Below are 23019 nucleotides of genomic sequence, written 5' to 3'. Positions count from 1 at the left end.
ACAACGGCAAAGAGAATGACTGGGGTAGGCGGAGCCTAGGAGGGATCATGTGACCAGCTTTGCTGGGCTCTTTGCCATTTCCTGTTGGGGAAGAGAATATCCCACAAGTAAGGATGACGCCGTGGACCGGACACACCTATGTTGGAGAAATTAGGTTTATTTTTGGCCTTGAAAGACCTATCCTGAGGAAGGGCGTGGCCCTTACCCCCAGTGATATCAGAGATAATCTCTTTCAAGTCAGGGCCAAACAGCGTTTTCCCCTTGAAAGGAATGTTAAGTAGTTTGTTCTTGGAAGACGCATCCGCTGACCAAGATTTCAACCAAAGCGCTCTGCGCGCCACAATAGCAAACCCAGAATTTTTCGCCGCTAACCTAGCCAATTGCAAAGTGGCGTCTAGGGTGAAAGAATTAGCCAATTTGAGAGCACGGATTCTGTCCATAATCTCCTCATAAGGAGGAGAATCACTATCGATCGCCTTTACTAGCTCATCGAACCAGAAACACGCGGCTGTAGTGACAGGGACAATGCATGAAATTGGTTGTAGAAGGTAACCTTGCTAAACAAACATCTTTTTAAGCAAACCTTCTAATTTTTTATCCATAGGATCTTTGAAAGCACAACTATCTTCTATGGGTATAGTGGTGCGTTTGTTTAAAGCAGAAACCGCTCCCTCGACCTTGGGGACTGTCTGCCATAAGTCCTTTCTGGGGTCGACCATAGGAAACAATTTTTTAAATATGGGGGGAGGGACGAAAGGTATACCGGGCCTTTCCCATTCTTTATTTACAATGTCCGCCACCAGCTTGGGTACTTGGGTATAGGAAAAGCTTCTGGGAGCCCCGGGACCTCTAGGAACTTGTCCATTTTACATAGTTTCTCTGGGATGATCAAATTCTCACAATCATCCAGAGTGGATAATACCTCCTTAAGCAGAGCGCGGAGATGTTCCAACTTAAATTTAAATGTAAACACATCGGGTTCAGCTTGTTGAGAAATTTTCCCTGAATCTGAAATTTCTCCCTCAGACAAAACCTCCCTGGCCCCCTCAGACTGGTGTAGGGGCATTTCAGAACCATTATCATCAGCGTCCTCATGCTCTTCAGTATCTAAAACAGAGCAGTCGCGCTTGCGCTGCTAAGTGGGCATTTTGGCTAAAATGTTTTTGATAGAATTATCCATTACAGCCGTTAATTGTTGCATAGTAAGGAGTATTGGCGCGCTAGATGTACTAGGGGCCTCCTGAGTGGGCAAGACTGGTGTAGACGAAGGAGGGAATGATGCAGTACCATGCTTACTCCCCTCACTTGAGGAATCATCTTGGGCATCATTTTCAGTGTCACATAAATCACATCTATTTAAATGAGAAGGAACCTTGGCTTCCCCACATTCAGAACACAGTCTATCTGGTAGTTCAGACATGTTAAACAGGCATAAACTTGATAACAAAGTACAAAAAACGTTTTAAAATAAAACCGTTACTGTCACTTTAAATTTTAAACTGAACACACTTTATTACTGCAATTGCGAAAAAGTATGAAGGAATTGTTCAAAATTCACCAAAATTTCACCACAGTGTCTTAAAGCCTTAAAAGTATTGCACACCAAATTTGGAAGCTTTAACCCTTAAAATAACGGAACCGGAGCCGTTTTTATCTTTAACCCCTTTACAGTCCCTGGTATCTGCTTTGCTGAGACCCAACCAAGCCCAAAGGGGAATACGATACCAAATGACGCCTTCAGAAAGTCTTTTCTATGTATCAGAGCTCCTCACACATGCGACTGCATGTCATGCTTCTCAAAAACAAGTGCGCAATACCGGCGCGAAAATGAGGCTCTGCCTATGATTAGGGAAAGCCCCTAGAGAATAAGGAGTCTAAAACAGTGCCTGCCGATATTATTTTACAAAAATACCCAGATTAAATGATTCCTCAAGGCTAAATATGTGTATATATGAATCGATTTAGCCCAGAAAATGTCTACAGTCTTAATAAGCCTTTGTGAAGCCCTTATTTACTGTCTGAATAAAAATGGCTTACCGGATCCCATAGGGAAAATGACAGCTTCCAGCATTACAATGTCTTGTTAGAATGTGTCATACCTCAAGCAGCAAAAGACTGCTCACTGTTCCCCCAACTGAAGTTAATTCCTCTCAACAGTCCTGTGTGGAACAGCCATGGATTTTAGTAACGGTTGCTAAAATCATTTTCCTCTTACAAACAGAAATCTTCATCTCTTTTCTGTTTCAGAGTAAATAGTACATACCAGCACTATTTTAAAATAACAAACTCTTGATTGAATAATAAAAACTACAGTTAAACACTAAAAAACTCTAAGCCATCTCCGTGGAGATGTTGCCTGTACAACGGCAAAGAGAATGACTGGGGTAGGCGGAGCCTAGGAGGGATCATGTGACCAGCTTTGCTGGGCTCTTTGCCATTTCCTGTTGGGGAAGAGAATATCCCACAAGTAAGGATGACGCTGTGGACCGGACACACCTATGTTGGAGAAATGAAGATTTATCAGCATCAACCTCTGAGACAGAATCCTCTGAACCAGAAGAACCATTATCAGAATCAGAATGATGATGTTCATTTAAAAATTCATCTGAAAAATGAGAAGTTTTAAAAGACTTTTTACGTTTACTAGAAGGAGGAATAACAGACATAGGCTTCTTAATGGATTTAGAAACAAAATCTCTTATGTTATCAGGAACACTCTGAGTATTAGATGTTGACGGAACAGCAACAGGTAATGTAACAGTACTAAAGGAAATATTATCTGCATTAACAAGTTTGTCATGACAAACAGTACAAACAACAGCTGGAGGAACAGATACCATAAGTTTACAGCAGATCCACTTAGCTTTGGTAGCTCCAGCCCCAGGCAGCGATTTTCCAGAAGTATCTTCTGACTCAGTTTCAACGTGGGACATCTTGCAATATGTAATAGAAAAAACAACATATAAAGCAAAATTGATCAAATTCCTTAAATGACAGTTTCAGGAATGGGAAAAAATACCAGTGAACAAGCTTCTAGCAACCAGAAGCAATAAATAATGAGACTTAAATAATGTGGAGACAATAGTGACGCCCATATTTTTTTAGCGCCAAAAATGACGTCCACATTATTTGGCGCCTAAATGCTTTTGGCGCCAAAAATGACGCCACATCCGGAACGCCGACACTTTTGGCGCAAAAGAACGTCAAAAATGACGCAACTTCCGGCGACACGTATGACGCCGGAAACAGAAAAAAAATTTTGCGCCAAAAAAGTCCGCGCCAAGAATGACGCAATAAAATGAAGCATTTTCAGCCCCCGCGAGCCTAACAGCCCACAGGGAAAAAGTCAAATTTTAAGGTAAGAAAAAAATTGATTTATTCATATGCATTATCCCAAATATGAAACTGACTGTCTGAAATAAGGAATGTTGAACATCCTGAGTCAAGGCAAATAAATGTTTGAATACATATATTTAGAACTTTATATAAAAGTGCCCAACCATAGCTTAGAGTGTCACAGAAAAACAGAATTTATGTTTACCTGATAAATTACTTTCTCCAACGGTGTGTCCGGTCCACGGCGTCATCCTTACTTGTGGGATATTCTCTTCCCCAACAGGAAATGGCAAAGAGCCCAGCAAAGCTGGTCACATGATCCCTCCTAGGCTCCGCCTTCCCCAGTCATTCGACCGACGTAAAGGAGGAATATTTGCATAGGAGAAACCATATGATACCGTGGTGACTGTAGTTAAAGAAAATAAATTATCAGACCTGATTAAAAAACCAGGGCGGGCCGTGGACCGGACACACCGTTGGAGAAAGTAATTTATCAGGTAAACATAAATTCTGTTTTCTCCAACATAGGTGTGTCCGGTCCACGGCATCATCCTTACTTGTGGGAACCAATACCAAAGCTTTAGGACACGGATGAAGGGAGGGAGCAAATCAGGTCACCTAAATGGAAGGCACCACGGCTTGCAAAACCTTTCTCCCAAAAATAGCCTCAGAAGAAGCAAAAGTATCAAACTTGTAAAATTTGGTAAAAGTGTGCAGTGAAGACCAAGTCGCTGCCTTACATATCTGATCAACAGAAGCCTCGTTCTTGAAGGCCCATGTGGAAGCCACAGCCCTAGTGGAATGAGCTGTGATTCTTTCAGGAGGCTGCCGTCCGGCAGTCTCATAAGCCAATCTGATGATGCTTTTAATCCAAAAAGAGAGAGAGGTAGAAGTTGCTTTTTGACCTCTCCTTTTACCAGAATAAACAACAAACAAGGAAGATGTTTGTCTAAAATCCTTTGTAGCATCTAAATAGAATTTTAGAGCGCGAACAACATCCAAATTGTGCAACAAACGTTCCTTCTTTGAAACTGGATTCGGACACAAAGAAGGCACGACTATCTCCTGGTTAATGTTTTTGTTAGAAACAACTTTCGGAAGAAAACCAGGTTTAGTACGTAAAACCACCTTATCTGCATGGAACACCAGATAAGGAGGAGAACACTGCAGAGCAGATAATTCTGAAACTCTTCTAGCAGAAGAAATTGCAACCAAAAACAAAACTTTCCAAGATAATAACTTAATATCAACGGAATGTAAGGGTTCAAACGGAACCCCCTGAAGAACTGAAAGAACTAAATTGAGACTCCAAGGAGGAGTCAAAGGTTTGTAAACAGGCTTGATTCTAACCAGAGCCTGAACAAAGGCTTGAACATCTGGCACAGCTGCCAGCTTTTTGTGAAGTAACACAGACAAGGCAGAAATCTGTCCCTTCAAGGAACTTGCAGATAATCCTTTCTCCAATCCTTCTTGAAGGAAGGATAGAATCCTAGGAATCTTAACCTTGTCCCAAGGGAATCCTTTAGATTCACACCAACAGATATATTTTTTCCATATTTTGTGGTAAATTTTTCTAGTTACAGGCTTTCTGGCCTGAACAAGAGTATCAATAACAGAATCTGAGAACCCTCGCTTTGATAAGATCAAGCGTTCAATCTCCAAGCAGTCAGTTGGAGTGAGACCAGATTCGGATGTTCGAACGGACCTTGAACAAGAAGGTCTCGTCTCAAAGGTAGCTTCCATGGTGGAGCCGATGACATATTCACCAGGTCTGCATACCAAGTCCTGCGTGGCCACGCAGGAGCTATCAAGATCACCGATGCCCTCTCCTGATTGATCCTGGCTACCAGCCTGGGGATGAGAGGAAACGGCGGGAATACATAAGCTAGTTTGAAGGTCCAAGGTGCTACTAGTGCATCTACTAGAGTCGCCTTGGGATCCCTGGATCTGGACCCGTAGCAAGGAACCTTGAAGTTCTGACGAGAGGCCATCAGATCCATGTCTGGAATGCCCCACAATTGAGTAATTTGGGCAAAGATTTCCGGATGGAGTTCCCACTCCCCCGGATGTAATGTCTGACGACTCAGAAAATCCGCTTCCCAATTTTCCACTCCTGGGATGTGGATTGCAGACAAGTGGCAGGAGTGAGTCTCCGCCCATTGAATGATTTTGGTCACTTCTTCCATCGCCAGGGAACTCCTTGTTCCCCCCTGATGGTTGATGTACGCAACAGTCGTCATGTCTGATTGAAACCGTATGAACTTGGCCTTTGCTAGCTGAGGCCAAGCCTTGAGAGCATTGAGTATCGCTCTCAGTTCCAGAATATTTATCGGTAGAAGAGATTCTTCCCGAGACCAAAGACCCTGAGCTTTCAGGGGTCCCCAGACCGCGCCCCAGCCCATCAGACTGGCGTCGGTCGTGACAATGACCCACTCTGGTCTGCGGAAGCTCATCCCCTGTGACAGGTTGTCCAGGGACAGCCACCAACGGAGTGAATCTCTGGTCCTCTGATTTACTTGTATCGTCGGAGACAAGCCTGTATAGTCCCCATTCCACTGACTGAGCATGCACAGTTGTAATGGTCTTAGATGAATGCGCGCAAAAGGAACTATGTCCATTGCCGCTACCATCAAACCTATTACTTCCATGCACTGCGCTATGGAAGGAAGAGGAACGGAATGAAGTATTTGACAAGAGTTTAGAAGTTTTGTTTTTCTGGCCTCTGTCAGAAAAATCTTCATTTCTAAGGAGTCTATTATTGTTCCCAAGAAGGGAACCCTCGTTGACGGAGATAGAGAACTCTTTTCTACGTTCACTTTCCATCCGTGAGATCTGAGAAAGGCCAGGACAATGTCCGTGTGAGCCTTTGCTTGAGGAAGGGACGACGCTTGAATCAGAATGTCGTCCAAGTAAGGTACTACTGCAATGCCCCTTGGTCTTAGCACCGCTAGAAGAGACCCTAGTACCTTTGTGAAAATCCTTGGAGCAGTGGCTAATCCGAACGGAAGTGCCACGAACTGGTAATGCTTGTCCAGGAATGCAAACCTTAGGAACCGATGATGTTCCTTGTGGATAGGAATATGTAGATACGCATCCTTTAAATCCACCGTGGTCATTAATTGACCTTCCTGGATGGAAGGAAGAATTGTTCGAATGGTTTCCATTTTGAACGATGGAACCTTGAGAAACTTGTTTAGGATCTTGAGATCTAAGATTGGTCTGAACGTTCCCTCTTTTTTGGGAACTATGAACAGATTGGAGTAGAACCCCATCCCTTGTTCTCCTAATGGAACAGGATGAATCACTCCCATTTTTAACAGGTCTTCTACACAATGTAAGAATGCCTGTCTCTTTATGTGGTCTGAAGACAATTGAGACCTGTGGAACCTCCCCCTTGGGGGAAGCCCCTTGAATTCCAGAAGATAACCTTGGGAGACTATTTCTAGTGCCCAAGGATCCAGAACATCTCTTGCCCAAGCCTGAGCGAAGAGAGAGAGTCTGCCCCCCACCAGATCCGGACCCGGATCGGGGGCCAACATTTCATGCTGTCTTGGTAGCAGTGGCATGTTTCTTGGCCTGCTTTCCCTTGTTCCAGCCTTGCATTGGTCTCCAGGCTGGCTTGGCTTGAGAAGTATTACCCTCTTGCTTAGAGGACGTAGCACTTGGGGCTGGTCCGTTTCTACGAAAGGGACGAAAATTAGGTTTATTTTTGGCCTTGAAAGACCTATCCTGAGGAAGGGCGTGGCCCTTACCCCCAGTGATATCAGAGATAATCTCTTTCAAGTCAGGGCCAAACAGCGTTTTCCCCTTGAAAGGAATGTTAAGGAGTTTGTTCTTGGAAGACGCATCCGCTGACCAAGATTTCAACCAAAGCGCTCTACGCGTCACAATAGCAAACCCAGAATTCTTCGCCGCTAACCTAGCCAATTGCAAAGTGGCGTCTAGGGTGAAAGAATTAGCCAATTTGAGAGCACGGATTCTGTCCATAATCTCCTCATAAGAAGGAGAATTACTAGTGATCGCCTTTTCTAGCTCATCGAACCAGAAACACGCGGCTGTAGTGACAGGGACAATGCATGAAATTGGTTGTAGAAGGTAACCTTGCTGAACAAACATCTTTTTAAGCAAACCTTCTAATTTTTTATCCATAGGATCTTTGAAAGCACAACTATCTTCTATGGGTATAGTGGTGCGTTTGTTTAGAGTAGAAACCGCCCCCTCGACCTTGGGGACTGTCTGCCATAAGTCCTTTCTGGGGTCGACCATAGGAAACAATTTTTTAAATATGGGGGGAGGGACGAAAGGTATACCGGGCCTTTCCCATTCTTTATTTACAATGTCCGCCACCCGCTTGGGTATAGGAAAAGCTTCGGGGGGCCCCGGGACCTCTAGGAACTTGTCCATTTTACATAGTTTCTCTGGGATGACCAAATTCTCACAATCATCCAGAGTGGATAACACCTCCTTAAGCAGAGCGCGGAGATGTTCCAACTTAAATTTAAATGTAATCACATCAGGTTCAGCTTGTTGAGAAATTTTCCCTGAATCTGAAATTTCTCCCTCAGACAAAACCTCCCTGGCCCCCTCAGACTGGTGTAGGGGCCCTTCAGAAACAATATCATCAGCGTCCTCATGCTCTTGCAAGACTGGTGTAGACGAAGGAGGGGATGATGCAGTACCATGCTTACTCCCCTCACTTGAGGAATCATCTTGGGCATCATTTTCTCTAAATTTTGTGTCACATAAATCACATCTATTTAAATGAGAAGGAACCTTGGCTTCCCCACATTCAGAACACAGTCTATCTGGCAGTTCAGACATGTTAAACAGGCATAAACTTGATAACAAAGTACAAAAAACGTTTTAAAATAAAACCGTTACTGTCACTTTAAATTTTAAACTGAACACACTTTATTACTGCAATTGCGAAAAAGTATGAAGGAATTGTTCAAAATTCACCAAAATTTCACCACATTGTCTTAAAGCCTTAAAAGTATTGCACACCAAATTTGGAAGCTTTAACCCTTAAAATAACGGAACCGGAGCCGTTTTTATATTTAACCCCTTTACAGTCCCTGGTATCTGCTTTGCTGAGACCCAACCAAGCCCAAAGGGGAATACGATACCAAATGACGCCTTCAGAAAGTCTTTTCTATGTATCAGAGCTCCTCACACATGCATCTGCATGTCATGCTTCTCAAAAACAAGTGCGCAATACAGGCACGAAAATGAGACTCTGCCTATGATTAGGGAAAGCCCCTAGAGAATAAGGTGTCCAATACAGTGCCTGCCGGTTATTTTACAAAATTCCCAAGATTAAAATAATTCCTCAAGGCTATGGAGTATAAAATATGTTTATATATAAATCGATTTAGCCCAGAAAATGTCTACAGTCTTAAAAAGCCCTTGTGAAGCCCTTATTTACTGTCTGTAATAAAAATGGCTTACCGGATCCCATAGGGAAAATGACAGCTTCCAGCATTACATCGTCTTGTTAGAATGTGTCATACCTCAAGCAGCAAAAGTCTGCTCACTGTTCCCCCAACTGAAGTTAATTCCTCTCAACAGTCCTGTGTGGAACAGCCATCGATTTTAGTAACGGCTGCTAAAATCATTTTCCTCTTACAAACAGAAATCTTCATCTCTTTTCTGTTTCAGAGTAAATAGTACATACCAGCACTATTTTAAAATAACAAACTCTTGATTGAATAATAAAAACTACAGTTAAACACTAAAAAACTCTAAGCCATCTCCGTGGAGATGTTGCCTGTACAACGGCAAAGAGAATGACTGGGGAAGGCGGAGCCTAGGAGGGATCATGTGACCAGCTTTGCTGGGCTCTTTGCCATTTCCTGTTGGGGAAGAGAATATCCCACAAGTAAGGATGACGCCGTGGACCGGACACACCTATGTTGGAGAAATAAGACTTACTTACCCCAGGACACTCATCTACATGTTGTAGAAAGCCAAACCAGTACTGAAACGAAAATCAGCAGAGGTAATGGTATATAAATAAGAGTATATCGTCGATCTGAAAAGGGAGGTAAGAGATGAATCTCTACGACCGATAACAGAGAACCTATGAAATAGACCCCGTAGAAGGAGATCATTGAATTCAAATAGGCAATACTCTCCTCACATCCCTCTGACATTCACTGCACACTGAGAGGAAAACCGGGCTCCAACCTGCTGCGGAGCGCATATCAACGTAGAATCTAGCACAAACTTACTTCACCACCTCCATGGGAGGCAAAGTTTGTAAAACTGATTTGTGGGTGTGGTGAGGGGTGTATTTATAGGCATTTTGAGGTTTGGGAAACTTTGCCCCTCCTGGTAGGAATGTATATCCCATACGTCACTAGCTCATGGACTCTTGCTAATTACATGAAAGAAATATATATATAACGGTCTTACCCTTCAGTATGCTGTGGAACAGACTCAAGTGCGACTATCAACAGACAGCCTCTCTGTCTTGCAGCAACGCTCTGACATGGACTTTAGTTTGTTTTAGCAAGCAGTGACACTTGTCAACACTGATTGCTCAGGAGCCGTTAGGCGACAGTCTGGATTGATTCGCAAAAAAATTTTTCCCTGCCCCTCAAGACTAAATTCCATCAATACTTTCACTGAGAGGTTGACATGATTACTTAAAACTCCAGTCCTTTTATGAAGGGAACATACCAAATTACAGGACTATCCAAACCTTCTGACACTTCTCTGCCACCTCCTATAGTGACGAAAGGCAAAGAATAACTAGGGGATAGGGTAAGTGGGAGGGATATTTAAGCCTTTGGCTGGGGTGTCTTTGCCTACTCCTGGTGGCCAGGTGTTTTATTTCCCAACAGTAAGGAATGAAGTCGTGGACTCTCCCTGCCTTAAGGAAGGAAATTATGACAGTGAAACTAGTACTGAGAGAGAACAATGGAAAATTACAGTGTTAGAGTCTCTCTGTTCCGGCACCCTCTGGAAGTGCAATTTATTCTTAAGATTCTTGTTTATATAGCATTGCTATAATCATACCAAAGACAAAATCAGTCATTTAAAATGACAAAACAAGGGTAAAGGAGCTTTTTCTAGACTGTTTAATACACTCTGGCAGGTAAATTGGACACAGGGGAGAAGAAAAGAAAAACAATCACAGTACAGTCCATTTAACATAAAAATGTTGTTTAGTACATACAAAAACCATTAATACAAGTAAAAAGAATACTAAATAAGGAGACAAAGCCACTTCATTACTCACCTGGGGGCCAATTGACACTGCTGGAGCCATTTGGCGATTTGGCACTGGGCCAGCCATCTCCTATTGATCCTGGAGGGCTGGATGGAGAATTACTGCTATTCATGAAATCATATGAACCAAAAGGAGAATCTTCAAGTCTAAAACCACTTGAAATAGCACCTGCATAAAATCATGGAAACTTATGTCACACACAGACCAGAGAACATGCAGGTGAAAAGATTTCAAAAAGTAAAGCTCTTGCCAAAATGCATCAGGACCAGGGTCTTTCTTTATATTGGCCATGGAAATGTTTTAAAGTGATGGTAAACCCTAGCGTTTCTGAAATGCTAGGATTTACTATTGGAACAAATAAAGGGGACTTTCATTCATGAAGTATAAAATACTTCATGCTGAAAGTTCCTTTATTTGCTCCAAGCAAACGCCTTAAATGAGCTGCTAAGGCAGCCCACAGGCACAATGCCATCTTCGCTATTTGGCAGAGAGGTGACGTTTCCACTGCTTAGCCAATAGCATTGCAGGAATTCCAGCTTCGCACCACAATAGGCTATAACTAATTAGGATGTCTATTTTTTCAGTAGAATGGCAATTTAATATATTTTAAGATTAAAAGCTTTTACTTGCTTTGCTACATAGGAGCTATAGTTAAAGTACGATCACAATTGATAGATCTACTCAAAATCTTGCTAAATCAAACCGATTCTCTCTTTAGACCCTCATTACCATGTTTACTGGAATTCTGATCCAGTGACGTACTAGAAGACATGCTGTCAACCGTCGTCCATTTCCTCAGTCGGGACTGTGGCTCCTTCATACTTCCAAGTTCCATATTTACATTTGAATTCAATCCTTAAAAGACAAACACATATAAATTGTTGCATTTGAGCCAACTACACAGGTTTTTAGCTATAAAAATATGGCCATTAATAAATGTAAAATACAAGAAAATAGTCTTATAATGACCTAATGAAAATCCACCAAAAGCACTGATGGGTGAAGGTACTTTTGGCATCTCGGGGGTTGAGTGAGGCAACACATTCTCCATATAGGACTTCATGGGAGGTTGATGGTGCATTGACTGGGGAGACTGGGGAACAGGCTGCTTCATGAGCAGGTTAGGCTCATATTGACGGGACTGTTGATGCAAACCCATATTCCGAACCTTAAAATTGAGAGAGGATTTCATATTTACTACAGAAACCTCAGCATTTATAAAAGATAACAAAACAGATGGGGGGGGGGGGAGCACAACACATAGACAAGTCGGATAAAGTACTTAAAAACCATAGACTGAGATTTTGAGCATTCTGACCACTTTATTATCAATTTAACAGACCTGTTGTTCTTGCTGTTGGCGTGTCCCAGAAGACACCCCTCTTGGATTCTGCACCTTCTGCTGCTGAGCCAATAACCTCTGTGAGAAGAAAAATAATAAAATAAAGGCACTGGAAATATATATATATATATATAAAAACAAAACAACTAGAATTCCCTTGCACAACTGCATTTAAAATGAATAGACATAAAAACCAGTATTATCCATAAATTATTCATAACATTCATTTGTGACAGTTTCAACAATGAAAGCTTTATTAACTTGGTCTTTATAAGTGAGGGGTAAACATTTTAATCAGCTCAGCTAACTCCCACTGGCATCTATACAATTTTACAACCGATTAAAGCTCAAAATGTGTCTATTAGTGATACTAAGAGAAAACCATGGGACAATTCTTAGCTCTGGTTTACTGAGCCATTTTTCTCACTTGCAAGTGTGTTTTTACATCTTTTTTTTATCCCTGTCTAATTAATTTACCTTTTGCGCATCTTACCTAAGCTCCGGTATTCTTTTGTTTTGCTTACTAAAAATTATCCAGATTTTATTTTTAAAAATCACCTATATATATTCCCAAAGCAAGAAAAGGAGGGTGGCAAGATGTGGTACTATGTACCCAAACTTACTTGTAGCTGGGAGATTTGAGAGAGCTGGGTAAGCTGGTTTAATTGAGAGAGCTGGTTCAACATGGCTACTTGCTGAGGGCCAAAAAGCGGATTCAGGCCCCCATTGTTTGGCGGGTACTTTAGTAAAGAAGGAGGAACCTAAGAATAAATGAGAAAATTACATTTCTACACATTGATAGGACCACACATACATACATACATGTAAGAATAATAATTAGACTGTGCATAGATTATACAAATAAAACTATTAACCATTGTGTAGGGCCCTCTGAAAACTCCCGATTAGTTACATGTCACTGGGAGATTACTACTATCCCGACTGCATTTGTTTGCCATTAACTCGTTTGGAATAAAAAAAAATTGTACTTTTATTCAGCCCTGTTTTCTTCTACTTTGGTGTGAGAAAGATCTTGTTTGCTATGGTCCTAGACAGGGGCGTTGCCCTAGTGTTTGGCTAGTGTACAAGAAAGTGTTCACGCAGAAGAACATGGATTTAAGTGCTGTTGGAGTGCCTTGCTATTATTTTATCCATTCAAATAATTTAGTTCTCAACCAGCTGAAGAAGTTTTCCTCAACATACATTGCTGAAAGAAAAAACACTTATCTTGCTTGTAGGTGGAAGTCTATAAAAAGAGTGTGTAACCATGAACGTATAAGTGAGAGAATAAGTAACTCATACTTTATGTAAAACACTGATGACAGTAAACTTCATTGTTTGCTTTATCTAAATAGTGAAAGAAAATTTTATTAAACAACTTCCCAATTTACTTCTATGATCTAATTTGCATTGTTTTATTTGTATCCATTGTTGAAAATCATACCTAGGTAGGCTTAGGAGCTAGCTGCTACTTGGTAAGCCAATGATGAGGCATGTGTGCAGCCACCCCAATGTGTTCAGCTAGCTCCCAGTAGTACATTAGTGCTCCTTCAATAAAGGATACCAAATAATGAAGCAACATGGATAATAGATATAAATTGGAAAGTTGCTTAAAATTGTATTCTCTGTCTGAAATCAAGAAAACAAATAGGGTTTTATGTCCCTTTAATCTTTAAATCCATTCTATACAAATAGTGTTGAACAGCACATAGTACACATACATATAAACATATTTAAGTTTAAGTGTAAACTTATTTAGTTTGTAGGATAGCCTTATGCTTATCCCAAACAGTGTTTGTCCTTTTCACCTATAAAGGAAGTTTATTCCATGAATCAAACCACCTTTTCTGCACGCTACCCTTCAGCTTGAGAACATAAACCCTTGCTCTGGAATTGTTCTTATTATGAAAAATACAGGTATACCTCACTTTACAGTGCTTGGCTAATACAGAGCTTTGTGGAGCTGAAGTTTAAACTCCAAGGATTTTGAAACAGTGCTGTAATCGTTGTGAGATTGCAAGAAAAGTGACTGCCACCATTTTGTAATGATTAGTTCATTCTGTTAACTGCATTGCAGTGCAATCTGTGTCTCAGTGTTATAGTCTGGCAAATTTTATTACAGTAATTGTCACTAATTTACAGGTACAGTATTTATTGAATACCAATTGAATACTGTGCTGTGCTAGTGCTAAACTATACGTAGCCCTATTGCACCCCTAATATATGTTGGTTCAAACATGTTTTCGAAAACACTGGCAGGTGAAAAGAAAGCTAAATCCGTCTTGTTTCACTTTACAGCAGGGCTCTGGTCCCTAACCCGCTGTATGAGCGGGGTATACCTGTACTCCCGAAAAATGGGTTGAGCTTGCAGGGAAATCAAATCTCTTATATATCATATATATTATATATCTCTTTTGTATATCAAATCCCAATAGAGAAGAACTGGAAATTAACATTTTATTACTCATCTCTCCCACCCCCAGGAGTAGAACTTCTTCTGGCTATATTTACACAGCTTTCTTTAGCCTATACTTAAGAATAGCAACTTTAAGTATAGGTAGGGATGTCATAGGCCAAATCGCCAATTTCAAATGCAGATGTCAAGGAGCTATTTGTAAACAATTTAATAATACATTCCAGCAGGTAAAATAGATAATTGAAAACAAAAAAGGCAAAAACAAATAAGAAATTGGCTATTGATTTCCCACACGTGATGACTTGTGGACTCTCACCATCTGATGAAACAATTTATGCTTACCTGATAAATACATTTCTTTCATGATGGTGAGAGTCCAGGAGCCCTGCCCTTTGTCTTTGTTCAAATCGCAGCAAATACTTGTTGGCATATTTTTGCCTTGCTTTATCTTTCCTGCTTTTCCTTATCTACTTGGCTATATTATAAATAACTGAGGATCATGGGAAGTGGGAGGGATTTAAAGCCCTGGTGTGTTGGGGTGTCTTGATTCCTCCTGGTGGTCAGGAGGAGAATATCCCCACGCATTTTGACTTGTGGCCTTTCACCATCATGACATTTTTTTATTTATTTTTTTTAAATATCACTTCTCATTTGGTCCAAACCCCACCTGGAACATTAACTCTATTACAAATGTCTGTACCATTTGCAAACGGATACACCTTCCTTGTATTTCGCCGACACCCATACCTCTATATGACTATACTGAAAATAACACACAAACTGCTACTTAAGTAAGAAGCAAGCAGGCGGTGTGAACGCCAACTAAAATTATCAGTAAAGCAAAGTTTTATTGAAATGTTTTAATAAAAAAAATATTTCTAGAATATAAAAATGTTATTCGGTCTCTATAGATATAGAAAAACTCTTTCCATGCAAAATACTTTAACATTATTGTTTCTTAAAGTAAATGTAAACTTGAGCGTACTCGCTCATGTCATAGGATAGAATTTAAAAATGTAGGCATAGTTTCATTCATCAAATTTGTACTATTTATTAATATTCTCAGATTTTTACCTTTTAATGCTATTATGATAAGCGCCTTTCCGCCACCCTCCATAGTCCTCAATTGATTGACAGATGACGAATCTGCAATCCACTAATAATTGCTTCTCCACGGGGGCGTTAAGCTCCTTTGCACAAACGTCACGCCCCGGAGTGGAAACAATGATAAGTAGACTGCAGATTCCTCATCTGTCAATCAATTGAGGACTATGGCGGGCGAAGGAACCGCGCTTATCGTTATAGCATTAAAAAGGTAAAAATCTGAGAATATTAATACATAGTACAAATTTGATGAATGAAAGTATGCCTACATTTTTAAATTCTATCCTATGACGTGAGCAAGTACACTCAACTTTACAGTCACTTTAATGCGATGTCACAGGCAAAAACTTTGTAACATGATCAAGTTAAAGGGACTGGGACAATATTTTCTCCCCTTAAATGTGTTCCCAATGATCCATTTTACCTACTGGATTGTATTAACGTTAATGATTCAGAAATTTGCTTTGTTCTGTTGGTATTCTTTGTTGAAAGCTAAACCTAGGTAGGTTCATATGTTAGTTTCTAAGCCCTTGAAGGCTGCCTCTTTTCTCTGTCCATTAGACAGTTTTTCATAGTTACACAGCGCTAGTTCATGCCATATAGATAAAATTGTGCTCACTCACGTGCGATTTATTTATAAATAAGCACTGATTGGCTAAAATTCAAGTCTGTAAAAAGAATTAAAATAAAGAGTCAGTCTGCAGAGGCTTAGATACAAGGTAATCACAGAGGTAAAAGTATATTAATATAACCGTATTGGTTATTCAACAATGGGGAATGAGTAAAAGGGATTATCTATCTTTTTAAACAACAACAATTCTGGAGTAGACTTCCGTTTTGTTACATTGTATATTTCAGAAATGTTCCCACCTGAGGGGGTATAATAGGAGGAGGCACTTGCGCACGGAGGTTAGGCTGAGATGAACTGAGAGCTTGTGCTGGAGGCTGCTGTGCGCCTCGGGCTTGTGCTGCATTCCCAACACCATACATATTGGAATTGCCATTCTGTGGATAGAAGAGTGAAAACGTTTTTTTAATCTTTGGCTTTTATTTATATTAATGTCATGTTACATTCAGGCATGGGAGGCTGCTCATACAAGTATAAACTAGAAATAAAAGGAGAAGTCCCACAATTAAAGCATTACAAATATTTTATGATCTTGCCAACGATTCAATATTTTTGGTATAAATCTCATATTAGCAAAATGTAAATCTACATAATCTTCCTGCTTGAAGGCTTTAAATTGGATTCTTATATTAGCACACTTGTTAAAGACATATAGAATTCGATAAACTTTTTAAATGTAAAACAAAAGATTGTTGAACAAATTTTGATAACTATAAAATAAGAATGGCGTAAAATTTCCTTTCTTTTTAAGTGGATTGGAAAAGGCTTTTGAGCAACAAGTAAGCATGTTCAAGAGTATGAGAAACACATGCATACATATACACACACACAGTAATAAATATTTTATATATATATATATATATATATATATACATACATACATATACAGGGAGTGCAGAATTATTAGGCAAGTTGTATTTTTGAGGATTAATTTTATTATTGAACAACAACCATGTTCTCAATGAACCCAAAAAAACTCATTAATATCAAAGCTGAATAGTTTTGGAAGTAGTTTTTAGTTTGCTTTTAGTTATAGCTATTTTAGGGGGATATCTGTGTGTGCAGGTGACTATTACTGTGCATAATTATTAGGCAACTTAACAAAAAACAAATATATACCCATTTCAATTATTTATTTTTACCAGTGAAACCAATATAACATCTCAACATTCACAAATATACATTTCTGACATTCAAAAACAAAACAAAAACAAATCAGTGACCAATATAGCCACCTTTCTTTGCAAGGACACTCAAAAGCCTGCCATCCATGGATTCTGTCAGTGTTTTGATCTGTTCACCATCAACATTGCATGCAGCAGCAACCACAGCCTCCCAGACACTGTTCAGAGAGGTGTACTGTTTTCCCTCCTTGTAAATCTCACATTTGATGATGGACCACAGGTTCTCAATGGGGTTCAGATCAGGTGAACAAGGAGGCTATGTCATTAGATTTTCTTCTTTTATACCCTTTCTTGCCAGCCACGCTGTGGAGTACTTGGACGCGTGTGATGGAGCATTGTCCTGCATGAAAATCATGTTTTTTTTTTAAGGATGCAGACTTCTTCCTGTACCACTGCTTGAAGAAGGTGTCTTCCAGAAACTGGCAGTAGGACTGGGAGTTGAGCTTGACTCCATCCTCAACCCGAAAAGGCCCCACAAGCTCATCTTTGATGATACCAGCCCAAACCAGTACTCCACCTCCACCTTGCTGGCGTCTGAGTCGGACTGGAGCTCTCTGCCCTTTAAAAATCCAGCCACGGGCCCATCCATCTGGCCCATCAAGACTCACTCTCATTTCATCAGTCCATAAAACCTTAGAACAATCAGTCTTGAGATATTTCTTGGCCCAGTCTTGACGTTTCAGCTTGTGTGTCTTGTTCAGTGGTGGTCGTCTTTCAGCCTTTCTTACCTTGGCCATGTCTCTGAGTATTGCACACCTTGTGCTTTTGGGCACTCCAGTGATGTTGCAGCTCTGAAATATGGCCAAACTGGTGGCAAGTGGCATCTTGGCAGCTGCACGCTTGACTTTTCTCAGTTCATGGGCAGTTATTTTGCGCCTTGGTTTTTCCACACGCTTCTTGCGACCCCGTTGACTATTTTGAATGAAACGCTTGATTGTTCGATGATCACGCTTCAGAAGCTTTGCAATTTTAAGAGTGCTGCATCCCTCTGCAAGATATCTCACTATTTTTTACTTTTCTGAGCCTGTCAAGTCCTTCTATTGACCCATTTTGCCAAAGGAAAGGAAGTTGCCTAATAATTATGCACACCTGATATAGGGTGTTGATGTCATTAGACCACACCCCTTCTCATTACAGAGATGCACATCACCTAATATGCTTAATTGGTAGTAGGCTTTCGAGCCGATACAGCTTGGAGTAAGACAACATGCATAAAGAGGATGATGTGGTCAAAATACTCATTTGCATAATAATTCTGCACTCCCTGTATATAGTGAAAAAAACAATTATGAATTACCAGATAGTTTCCTTTGATACAGGGAGAGTCAACAGCTGCATCCATTCATTTTGGGAAATACAGAACCATCCAGGAGGAGGCAAAGACACCCCAAGCAAAGGCTTAAATACCTCCCCCACTTCCCTCATCCCCCAGGCATTCTGCCGAGGGAACAAGGAACAGTAGGAGAAATATCAGGGTGAAAAAGATGCCAGAAGAAAATTTAAATTTAGGGCACGGAGAGCACAGGCGGGAGCTGAGGACTCTCACTGTATTGAAGGAAAGGAAATTATCTGGCAAGTCAAAATTTTGGTTTTCCTTCTAACTACAGGGAGAGTCCACAACTTTTGGGAAAACCATACCAAACCTGTAGAGGACACAGAATGCAAACTGGGGGGAAGGGGGGGGGGGAGGTAACAAAAATACGGCACCACAGCCTGTAACAACCATCTCCCGAAAACTGCTTCAACAGAAGCAAAGGACCCAAACAAATGTTAGGAGGACCAAGTAAACTGCCCAACAATAAGGACCGTAAAAGCCCACGTCAGAGACCACACAAAATCACTGGTCCAAAAATAAGCACAAAAAACTCTGAAGAGACAAGAGTCCCACTGGCTACGAGGTCAAACGAAGAACACTCCTCCACAAACACAACAAGGACGACAACCAAAATTCCCAACACCTTAGATCTGCTTAGGAGCCCACGTACCAGGGCAAAAGTAGTATGATACAACCCATAACTGCATGTATGTTGGGTAGCCAGGCTAACCCTCAGGCTAAGAACTAGCCATCCTATCAAGAACCGGCTAAGAAACCCTTTCTCCAGGACACCCTGGAAAGGGACCAGAGAGAACCTCAAGGAGTGATATAAAATCAGAGAGAACCAACATCACCCCACTAAAACAGGGGGGGGGGCAGCATCCCAAAATACTAACGAGGGACCAGCTTATGAAAGGATTGACACCTTTCAGAAAAAAAAACATTCACGGATATACCAAAACACCAAGGGTGAAGACCCTGCCAAAGTCCATAATAATGGAGCACCCATAATGAAGACCAAACCACGACGTAGCACAAAAGGAGCAAGTAGATACCCTGACGCCTGACCCTGTCAGACTGAGTCAACCGAGAAAGGGTAAAATAGTCGAATAGAACAAAGAAGAATACATTTCCCAAGCACCGAAAAGATCCAGAGATCTACTTAAGAATCTCTGACCACGATCCCCTAAGGGAAAAAACTAGGATAGACACGGACCCCCAGAGAACATAGATCGTATTCCACCAAAGGTCCAGATCCGAAAAAAACATTTTAGGGAATCCAGATCAAAAGGTACACACAGAAGGAGAGTACCTCGACCTCCTGCTGAACTCCCAGAGTCCGAAAAAAGACCAACTTCAGAAAGAACCCAACTGGTACAAACGCAGAAAACCAGGTCCTCAGAGTAGAAAGAGTGACCGAAGATTCCCTAGAAGAAAACAGAAGGAATCCCAGAAGACTCTCTCCCACTTCCATGGAAATGATAAGACAAAACTGCCCCAGTAGACCAAAGATAATTTTCCCAGAACAGGGAAAGAAATAAGGCATACTTTAACTTAAACAGGCGTAAAGGGACTACCTGTCTGAAAGATCAAACAGCATCCAAAGAGCCACCCTGGAGCCTACCCCAGGAATTCCAATCCAAATCCAACTCAAAGTATGGAAAGGGCAAGAGATTCCTTTAAACTAACAGGCGATGGAGGAAACCAGAACCGCCAAAATCAGGAGTAACCAGAACCCATAATAACAAGATACTGTATAAAAAAAAATTAGATCGCAAGAAAAATCTAGGATCAGAACGAGGTTACTAAAAACGATACAGTCCCCAAAAACAGGATTCCCTCAACATGATGACAGGAAAGTATCCATCTCCCTGAAAAGGGGAAAAGAGAACCGTATATCAACCCTCAAGAGTAAGAAATTAGCTCTGCATAGAGAGCATAGAAACCAAATAGAATGATAGAACACCTATGCACCACCAATAGAGGGTAAAAATTTCACCCCTGCAAAAAGGAAACGGAAAAGAGACTCCAAAAAAGGTCACTCATCGTTCTCTCCTTCCGGTGAGGCAAAACTTAGCTCCTAAAGAAAACTGCCACAGCATAAATCAACTTCAAGCCAACAGCTTAGCTAAGCAGGGTATTAACTCGTAGACCACTTGGACTGCATACGATCCAATATCATACGCCCAACCAAAATATATTAAACTAGAACCAGCCTGACATCTAGGATAGTAGAGCTACCTTTGGACCGAAGGAACAAGAAAATAACCTCTTGAAGAAGAGAGAGGCAACTAGTACGAAAACCGGTTCAGCCTGTTAATTAGGATACGACATATCTGTTCAAGGGTCGATGAAAATTTCTAAAGTTCTAGCAGGGCCAGAAAACTGAGAATAATAACAGAAAAACATATAAGCTCCAAAGCTTAAACATAGTCTCAGACATAGAGGGAGCCTCACCCCGACCAAAGACAACCTTCTTTGTTTTTTTATATATATCACAACCATGAAATCACTAGTACCAGAATCCCAGAGGCGAAAAAAAAAGTCTTCCTAAGAAGAGATTCTACAATAATCTCACGCTAAAAAAATAAATAAAAGGAAAATTAACTTATCCTAACTGGATTAGAAAATAAATTAGTCAAGCGCACACAAGAGATAGCCCAAGGGAAAGTGAAACCCACAGGTCCAGCCTGTCATGCGACAATTCCTCAAGAGCTCAGAACTGGGAATTTGATACAAAAACAAAGAAATAAATATAGAAACAAGGAATAGGATCACCATCCCTCCAGTCGTCTAAACAAGCACGCTATCTGACTCAGAAGACTGACATTGAGCTGATGGATCAGAACTAGGATCCTCCAACGTCACCAAAACTTCTCTCAGAAGTACACGCAGGCAAGCTATTCTAAATTTAAAAGCAAAATTCACCTCCGTCGGAGTAGCCTCAGAGGACACCGCTTCCCCAGAAGACAGATCGGAAACCAAAGTCTTCTTACATGCCAGACCTTGGGCAGGAGTACACAAATTAAGCCTTCACTTGCATGTGACAGGAAGATGCAAATGCACTAAGGCCAGAGATATGGCCATGTGAAACCACGTAACCTCTGGATTGAAAAAGGCCTTCTTCAGGAGAAGGGGTAACGGTATGTGGGACAACCTCCTGTGTAGGAACAGAAGATTCTAGGGAACGCACCTCACAGGATGCAGAATCCTCAGAGGCGGATGGCTCAGTGGTCTCTAACGTCTCAACAAGGGAAGATAAGAACACCCTATTGTAGCATACAGAACATAATTGAGAGGGCTGGGTTACCTGGGCCTCCTCACAATATACACAGGTATCAAAATCTGAATGAGAGGAATTCTCCTCTAACATATCAGAATCCTCCATAACTCTGCTAAGTAGATTATGGGAAAATAAAAAACTAGCACCTTACACCCCCCAATGACTGGGGCACTCACCACCTCCTTTGACCCAGACAGGTAGAGAAAATGGATCCTCTCCGCAGACGCTCGTCAGGAATACGGAAATGGGAAACAAAAAACGTGACCGCAGCCGGTCACGTGGTGCACCATGCAGGATTCACTCGCTAAGGAAAAGTGCGCCAGTCCAATAAAACTGTGCAGCTCGATAATTAACCTGTTCGTTCCGTAATAGCCTATGAGCCCCAAACGTCTACACATAAGATGTCAAAATCACAAACATGATTAAAGCCCCCACTGTTCAATATTCCCCCTCAGGAGATATTAACCCTTGATTCCATAAAGATAGAGTCCCACTGAGACCCGGTCTTCTAACGTTACATGCATGTAAAAATTGAAACGATCTTACCGGAATATATGTCGTGGAACAGCAACACGGTCCTTCAAGTTTGACAGATTGTAGCAGTGCTTCTGACATGGACTTGAGTGCAGAAAAGCAAGCAGCAAAACTCGTCAAAGCTGAATGCTTATGGAGCTGTTAATATGAGTCAGGATGGTTTCGCAGAAAGAAACTCTCTGCATCTCCAGACTCAAACTTTCATCAATGCTCTCACTGAGAGGCTAACAAGACTACTAAACTCCAGTCTCATCTCGAAGAGAACTACCCTCCATAAGTAAGTACTCAGTAATCTTCCAACACTTCTCTGCCAACCTCCTGTGATGAAAGTCAAAGAATGACTGGGGGATGACGGAAGTGGGGGAGGTATTTAAGCCTTTGGCTGGGGTGTCTTTGCCTCCTCCTGGTGGCCAGGTTCTGTATTTCCCAAAAGTAATGAATGCAGCTGTGGATTCTCCCTGTATTTAGAAGGAAAGAAGATAATTAATGATTAAAGGAATGGTTTGGGGGAAAAATATCAAAGGGGCAAGCTACAATTTACACTATAAAAAGGTGAAAATTTGTATTCGGCTCATGTCAGGAATGGTAGTCAGTACCCTATCAGCAAAAGTTATCTCTGTGTATTACAGACACAATGCTGTAC

The 23019-nt window shown here is 41.1% G+C and overlaps 1 protein-coding gene across 5 annotated transcripts in view; it reads right to left on the bottom strand.

The window, feature by feature from the left end:
• The window catches only part of TNRC6A (trinucleotide repeat containing adaptor 6A), a 293765-nt gene that overhangs the window by 72411 nt on the left and 198335 nt on the right, over positions 1 to 23019 (bottom strand). For 4 of the 5 annotated variants that reach the window (XM_053694877.1, XM_053694880.1, XM_053694879.1 and 1 more), the window contains 6 exons: positions 16303 to 16437; positions 12536 to 12673; positions 11913 to 11990; positions 11540 to 11738; positions 11300 to 11425; positions 10580 to 10738 (listed from right to left, as the gene is read on the bottom strand). In XM_053694877.1, coding sequence (XP_053550852.1) covers positions 10580 to 10738; positions 11300 to 11425; positions 11540 to 11738; positions 11913 to 11990; positions 12536 to 12673; positions 16303 to 16437 — 835 coding nt within the window. The remainder of the gene's footprint in view (positions 1 to 10579; positions 10739 to 11299; positions 11426 to 11539; positions 11739 to 11912; positions 11991 to 12535; positions 12674 to 16302; positions 16438 to 23019) is intronic. The other variant, XM_053694878.1, reaches the window with a different exon arrangement.

Source organism: Bombina bombina, chromosome 11, assembly GCF_027579735.1.
Source record: "Bombina bombina isolate aBomBom1 chromosome 11, aBomBom1.pri, whole genome shotgun sequence".
Taxonomy (NCBI): domain Eukaryota; kingdom Metazoa; phylum Chordata; class Amphibia; order Anura; family Bombinatoridae; genus Bombina; species Bombina bombina.
This window is presented reverse-complemented; position numbering and strand designations above follow the sequence as displayed.